General features: G+C 44.3%; 1 protein-coding gene across 1 annotated transcript in view; it reads right to left on the bottom strand.

Moving 5' to 3' along the window:
* Positions 1-2,297: 2,297 nt before the first annotated feature.
* Positions 2,298-7,546, bottom strand: part of GLRA4 (glycine receptor alpha 4) — a 21,892-nt gene continuing 16,643 nt past the window's right edge. Inside the window, exon 9 of the mRNA XM_008061256.1 lies at positions 2,298-2,588. Coding sequence (XP_008059447.1) covers positions 2,298-2,588 — 291 coding nt within the window. The remainder of the gene's footprint in view (positions 2,589-7,546) is intronic.

The following is a 7,546-nucleotide window of genomic DNA, read 5'->3' as shown; positions in this document are numbered from 1 at the left end:
GGCCCATCTGGACAAGATCTATAACAAGTAGTGCTCTGTGCAATAAGCTCATCTCCATAGTCCACCCCCCGCTACCCCCGCCTTCGGGCTGCAGCAGCCTGACACCCCAGCTTCTCCATGGAGAGTATCAAAGAGACACTCTCTGCTCCTTTCAAAGGGGTATTGCTTGTGGCCTCTCATTGATTGGCACTACCTGGGCAGAAATGTGAAAACAGGGGCTCCCTGCCCTCCTCACTTCAATCTCCTCCCTTAAACCAGTTCTTTAGTTTTAAATCTCACTGAGTGAGTGATAATATTGCCAATAAAAATAATTTCTGGACCAGCTACCCTGGGCAGCCCAGAATGCTCTCCTCAAAACCAAGAGACAGACAAGAGGAGTATCTCAGTGAACAGGAAAGTACAGATAAGCTCAGTAGGAAAAGGGAGAGAGAAAGCTGAGCTCTTGGTTTGATTATAAGATTTGCTTTGAAGTCGGACTCGGTGGCTCAGCCTGTAATCCCGCACTTTTGGGAGGCTGGGGTGAGTGGATTGCCTGAGCCCGCGGGTTCGAGACCCGCCTGGGCAGCGAGACCTCATCTCTACAATAAATCAAAAAAGCAGCCGGGCGTGGTAGCGCACGCCTGTAGTTCCGGCTACTCGGAAGGCTGAGGCGGAAGGATTGCCGGAGCCCAGCAGGCGAGGCTGCGGAGGCCGGGAGCGGCTGCTGCACTCCAGTCTGGGCGACAGAGTGAGACTCCAACTCAAAAAAAAAATTTGCTTTGATAATTGGATTTATTGACTTTCCATTTGGAACACCATGTGGAGGGAGGGAGGAAGAGAGATTTGACTTACACAGTTAATTGTTCTAGGTCCAGTGAAAAGGACCAGATGTCTAACAGATCATTTGATCACCTGTGTCTTATAGCTGTTAACCCCACACTTTAATCTCTCCTGTTTAAGTTCCTCACAGTTGGTTGCTTCAAGGGACTTAGTATGCCAGGCACATGCTTCCCCACGTCTCAGTAGTATGTCAGGCTTGAAGTGGGCTCTTCCACACCAAACCTCTCTATTGACATTTCTGGTAACTTCAAGTGACTGCTACACCTCCCCACTGCTCCTCATTGTGAAGCAAGAAGGGTGAAGAAACAGCTTTGACTTATGACTCTCTAACTTCTACAGATGCTACCCTGAGGTTGATAAGTCAATGTTTGTCCAGGATAGGGTCCTCTATATGCCTAGTTCCTCCCCAAGAACCTCAAAGCCTGCTCTATCCTGAACAAGGTTGCATGGCACCACCATTTACTCACCAAAAGTAAGTGAAGGAGCAAGTTGGAAATGAGGAGTTCTGAAAAATAGAGACTTCAGAAAAAAAAGGAAAGGAAACAAATGAAAGCCCACCTGACAAAAGACTCTCTGAGGATATTTACTGTATTCTACTCCTCCTGGGTCCTACTACTTTGGATCTCACTTTTCTTGAAAGTTTTCTAGCATCATCAAGTACTTTTCTTAAACAATAAGCATTTCTCCATTTTTATACTTCCCAGAAGTCCAACAGACCCTGCCACCATGCTGGTTAGTTAGGGAATAGAGCAAATATTTTGGAAACCAGGAAGTTCAGGTAGATTTGGAAGGCTGGTGTTTCTGAGAGTCCACGGTTTCTGCCCCAGTTCTGACAGTATGGGGCTTCCCAGGAGATTTGAACACCTCTCTGTTAGGTCATATAATAATGTCCCAGCCAGTGCAGCCTATGACTGCTTATAACCTTGTCAAAACTGGGGGATCCTGTGACTTCACCTTCCTCTCATCACCAGGGAACCTGACTGGGTCACACAGAGCAGCACTTGTGGATAGAAAAGACTCCCTTTTTGAGCCTGCAGCAGGAGGGACAGAGGGAAGAGTAATGACCAGGCTCTGGGTAGGAGGTAGCAGGGTGAGGATTGCTGAAGATTAAGATGACAAATGCCAGAATCTAATAGCAGTAATCTGAATATTCTCCACTGGAATATTGGAAAACAGAGAGGCTTCAGCAAGAACAGAAGGTCACCATGACCTCAGAAACATGGCCAAACCTTAGTCTCACGAGAAATGGGAAAGTATGAAGAAAATCTGGACTAAGGTAGGTAAGCCATCTTTATAAGTACAGCCACCATTGGCACCATGCAGTATAGGCCCACATAGCTTTGGGACTAGTAGTTGAAGTTCTGAGTGGGAGATCAAGAAGGGACTGTTCAAGACCCTGATAGAGTCTAATGAAGGAGAAAAGCCCACCCAGGAGAAAGCAGGAAGGTAGCAGTGGGACTCTATTGCCCCCACACTATTCACAGTGCCTGGTGGATATCTTCTGACCGGAGCACTTTGTAGACAACCCAGTAGAAGATATTGAAGATGAGGAAAGTGAAAGGGAAGACAGCCCGGGAAATGGTGTCAATTCTCTTGGCTCGGTCCACGTAGAGTTTCCGCATGGTTTCTCCCTCCCTTAGAAGAGGAGTTGGAGGTTGGGGACTATAAATGCCAGAACCTTCCATTGGACCTCCATCCCTTGCCTGCAGACAGTGGCCCAAGCCATAGCCACGGAAATAGAAGCGACTTTCTCGGATGATATCTTCCTCCTGAAATTACAAGGAAGTAAAGGCAGAATTTGAGGTCAAAGCTTTAGGAAAGGGGGCTAGAAGACCAGGTCACACATCATTATCTCATAAATGATGCTATACAGACAAGGTGGTCCACTGCATACTTTTTATGGCCACAAAACTACTCATGAAGTAGATGTATGCTATATGCTATGATTCTAATTGCAGATAGGCCCCAAGTTGTCTTTGTGAAATTCATAACATCACTTAGAACCATCTAAAACCCAGTGAAGTGCCAGTCACTGTGACAGGGTCATCTTCATGTTAAGTTATCTCTGACTGGTAATAAACAGAACGACAAAATTATTAGACAGTGAAGTCGAGATATTCAGACTTAGTAAACTTGAATTTAATGTCATTCAAAAACTTTAAAATTAGTTCTCCTTGTATATAGTATCTTTTGAAAACTATCTTGACTTAAAGCTGAAAATTACAAAAGTCTTAAATAACCTAATGGGTTATCCAAATTAGGGTAACGCTGATCACACTATTGCAGATATGTGTCCTTCTTTACAAATCAGCAGAGTTGACATAGGGGTCAGTACATTCAAGGGTAACATTTATTACCCAATGCACATTCCATTCATGTGCAGTACACAAAATATGATTAACATTCACACAGAAGAGGTACATTTCTTTTTTTATTGAAGAGGTACATTTCATATAAGCACTAAGCAATGTGGTAGACTGCATAAAATCCATTTATCCAATGGTCAGCTGACAACTATAAGTAGCTATAACACAGCTAGGAGCCAGGAAGTAAAGACAGAAAGAGATAGAGATGGAGATGAAGATGGAGATGGAGATAGAGATTGGGATATTTATCTATATTTATCTATCTCTCTCTATATCTCTCTCTACAATATATATAGAGAGAGAACTAAAGTCCCTGAGTGATCAACAGAGAGAACTTTACTTATATGAGGCCCTCAGGCCCTCACTCATAGCCTATTTACACTTATTTCATATATAACCCAAACAAGCCTAATTTTATTTGCTTCTAAAGGGCAGAGTTGAGAAATACTTTCTTCAAAGATGGTTATAATTGTTAAGAGTACTGATGGTTTTGGAATAAGAGCTTCATTTATTTAAGAAATCACCTGAAGTACAATGGGCCCTTGTAGGATAATGCCAATGACCATCTCGGTTTGCCCAGGACTGAGAGGGTTCCTGGTACTTGGGTCTTTCAGTGCTAAATCTGGGGAAGTCCAAGGGAAATAAAAAATAATTGGTCACCCTACAGATGTCTGAAGTATCTACTGTAAATTATAGGGAAAAAGATGTGTGCATTGTATGGGTATGTCATAAGTATACACAAAATGTGGATAAAGTAGATTTTAAACACTGTGCATCTAGAGGGCCATCACAGGGTCCTTAACATTGGACCTCTGCAGTTATGGTAACACATCAAAAAGTGGCTTCATAGATGAGATGTTGGTGTGGTAGGGCCTAGTAACTCTAGAAGCTGACCTGTCATCATAAGCGAAGGCCTTGACTCACCTCAAATGTAGTCTCAAATTTCATTTTTTTTTTTTTAGTTGGAGTCTCACTCCGTCACCCAGACTGGAGTGCAGTGGCCGGGGCGGCCAATGCAGCCTTGACCTGCCGGGCTCTGGCGATCCTTCTGCCTCAGCCTTCCAAGTAGCTGGAACTACAGGTGCGTGCTATCACGCCCGGCTAATTTTTTGATTTATTGTAGAGATGAGGTCTCGCCAAGTTGCCCAGGTGGGTCTCAAACCCGTGGGCTCAGGAAATCCACTCATCTCAGCCTCCCAAAGCGCGGGATTACAGACTGAGCCACTGAGCCCGGCTTCTAATTTCATTTTTACACTATTCCAATGGGGAGGTTGGCTGGTCGATTTTAGAGATGAAGAGTCAGAGGCAAACAAAATATCTCACAAGGAATTGAAAAATAAAGGGGGTAAGTAAAATGATTTTCTCCTTGACTTTCCAGTTCAGGGTCCCTCGGACCACCCTGTTTCCCATTGCTCACCCTAATACCCTCAGCTCCCCAGCTACAGGATGCAAGCACAGAATGTTGGCAAAAAAGAAAAATAAAACTCTGAAGGATAAAGTTGTATCCAACTGCTATTTCTGTTTCTATAGATCCAATTATTTTCCCTTTTCTCCAATCACAGTAAATCTAAAGGGAATTATTTGGAAATATTTTCCAGGCTGCAAAAAGTCATTTCACATGGGAGAGAAAATATGACCAATAGAGTAAGCTACTCTCAGAAGTTTTTTATTTTAACACATTGTACCTCTTGCAGTTGGAGTAGCAAAGATGAATGGCCTGAAATCCAGGGGTCAGGGGGTCCTGGATTTTAGTATTATCTATTTAGGCCAAATTCTGAGGGGCATGGTGGGGGGAGCTGGGGAAGGACAATGAAAACTTAAATACCAATTTGTGGCTCCCATGGCTGCTGAAACGGAACTTTTTTGTTGCAGCTATCTCTAAAGGAGGAGGGCTGAGGAGCTAGAGAAGGAAGATATTCTAAAACCAAACCGGGTAGGGAATGCACAATGTAGAAGGTAAGGTGTGGAGGTGGGAAATACTGATGTGTGAGAGTGGCTAGAGAAAAAGAGATTGAAGAATGGGGAATGGGAGAGGGTGCTGGAGGATGTCAGGGTTTTGGGACCAAGTCTCTGAGAGGACTGGAAAGTATTCTGAAATTTTTTCCAGTTGAGTTATTCTGTCACTCATGGCAAGGCTCTCACTCTGTTCAGTTTGAGAAAGAACTTCCACCAATCAACCTGCAAAAGCTAGTGAGCTGGGTTACATACATGGCTACTGTGGCCTGAGCCTGCTGGGGCGGTGAACAAAAGCATCCCCCTTTCCTGGGAAATGTATAGACTAGCTGGGAAGACAAAGCAGGAGTGCATAGGAAAAAATTAACTACTTCATACAGTGGCATGGAAGGAGATCATCACGTCGTGATGACAGGTGACTGAGGAGAGATTAGAAAAGAAAAGGATTACGCTTGCAGTTGGGTGAACAGCTGACTGGCTCCTAGAACACTCCTAATTTACTCCTCTGAGTCTGCAGACGTCTGTTTCTCTAGCTGGAAAGCAGAGCCCAGATAGAGGTTCTAGGAATGGATTAACTCTCCATCAACCTTTTCAGCCCACTTGCTTGGTGCCTCCAGGGTTCCTGCTACAGTTTGACTGGAATGGCAATGGCTTTAGAAAATTCAAAAAGGGCTTGGCAGGGTGGCTCACACCTGTAATTCCAGCACTTTGGGTAGGCCAAGGCAAGAGGATTGCCTGAACCCAGGGTTTGAGAACAGCCTGGGCAACTTGGTGAGATCACATCTCTACAATTAATCAAAAAAATTAGCTAGGTGTGGTGGTACACACCTGTAGTTCCAGCTACTTGGAAGACTGAGGTAGAAGGATCATCTGAGTCCAGCAGGTAAAGGCTGCAGTGGCTGCGAGTGTGCCACTGCACTCCAGCCTAGGCAACAATGAGACTCTGACTCAAAAAAAAAAAAAAATTGGAAAGGGACATGATTAATGGAACAGGTTTGATTTTCAGGTTTTATTGGCATTAATAAACCTTAGCCCACTTTCAGGCAGAGTCCAGGGTACTAACCAGGGCCCAGGCTGTGATTATAACTGTGTAATAATTGAGTACTGGTTATGACAGAGTTTATTATGAAGTCAGGATCAACCTGTATATGAACAGGAGGGGACAAGTTGTAGGCAGTGGGGGTTGGGTGAGTGCAGAGTAAAGGTGGGACCAGTGTCAACCTAGAATAGTTCTACAGTAACTACGGCAACACTTTGTTGCTGGGATATTCACACAGGCAATTTAGCTGGTCAAAGGACTCTGAACCTGTTGGCAGCCTGCTCTTCTTTTTCAAGGTAGGCATTGAGAAAGCCTTAAGTTTGAAGCCCCTATAAAGATAAGATTTTGGTACCCAAAGTCAGGTTTGACACAGCTAAAGAGGGTGTGGGGACAGTTAGCTTAGAAAAGGGAGCATTCTCTTTTCTTGCCTTTCTTCCAGGTCTCTCTATTTTTTTCTAATTCGTGGTATGGACTAGGAATAGCTTTTAGGTCTCTTGAATAATGTCCTAATCTAGGAGATGCAGTTGTGAATCTATCCACTAGAGGGAGAACTGCCCAGGGCCCAACTAAAGGACTAAAGCTAGGCAAGAATTCAAACCACCAGATGAGAAACGAGCCCTGTTCTCAGCTGAAAGGGACGTTAGCAAAGGACTTGAAACCGAGGAGGTCGTTTGTGAGATATTTTTAGTGCAGCATATATGGTAGGGGTGCCCCAGGAGCAGCTGAGGTGGAAGGTGGGAGGGTAGAAAGAGGGAAGAGTCCCTTGTATTAGTGTGGACCAGACAGGTCAGAGCCAGGATTTTAACAGTGGATTCAGATCATTGTTTCCTATACCCTCACAGAGGTCATTATCCTCCTGCCCCTTTGGCTTTAGAGTCTCCAGATTAGGCAGAAAACATGGAGTCAGAGCTCAAGACAGACCAGACCTCTGTGTCTCTGCTGATTAAGCAGTTAATATGTAGTTCAGCAAAGGCTTTCGCTTTGCTCATAATTGGACACTAGCTTCTGTGAGGGTGGCTCAGGCACCTCTGTTGTCATGACAACTGATCTAGCACCTATTTTCTGGGCAATTGGGGGTAAACTACCTCTGTTGTCATGACGACAAGATTCCACTTATATTTCACCAGGTGATCACTCTACTGTAGAAGAAATGGGGTTAACAAACAAGAGTGGGAGAGAACAACTCGAGCCCAACAACTCTGACGCGCCCAATGAAGATCAAGGAGAAGAAATCCAACAGCCAGAAGAGGCACGTAGTGGTTTCTCAATTCCAACGTAGTTATGGGAACCCTCCCATAATACTCCCCTAGAAAAGGCACCAGTGCCTGGCTCTTGAATTCTTCTTCTTTTTTTTTTTTTTTTTTTTTTG

The sequence above is a fragment of the Carlito syrichta genome, unplaced genomic scaffold (genome assembly GCF_000164805.1).
Source record: "Carlito syrichta isolate Samal-C Ts95f unplaced genomic scaffold, Tarsius_syrichta-2.0.1 Scaffold305169, whole genome shotgun sequence".
In the NCBI taxonomy this organism is placed as follows: Eukaryota; Metazoa; Chordata; class Mammalia; order Primates; family Tarsiidae; genus Carlito; species Carlito syrichta.
The sequence above is the reverse complement of the archived record's forward strand: the minus strand, read 5'-3'. Positions and strand labels throughout refer to the sequence as shown.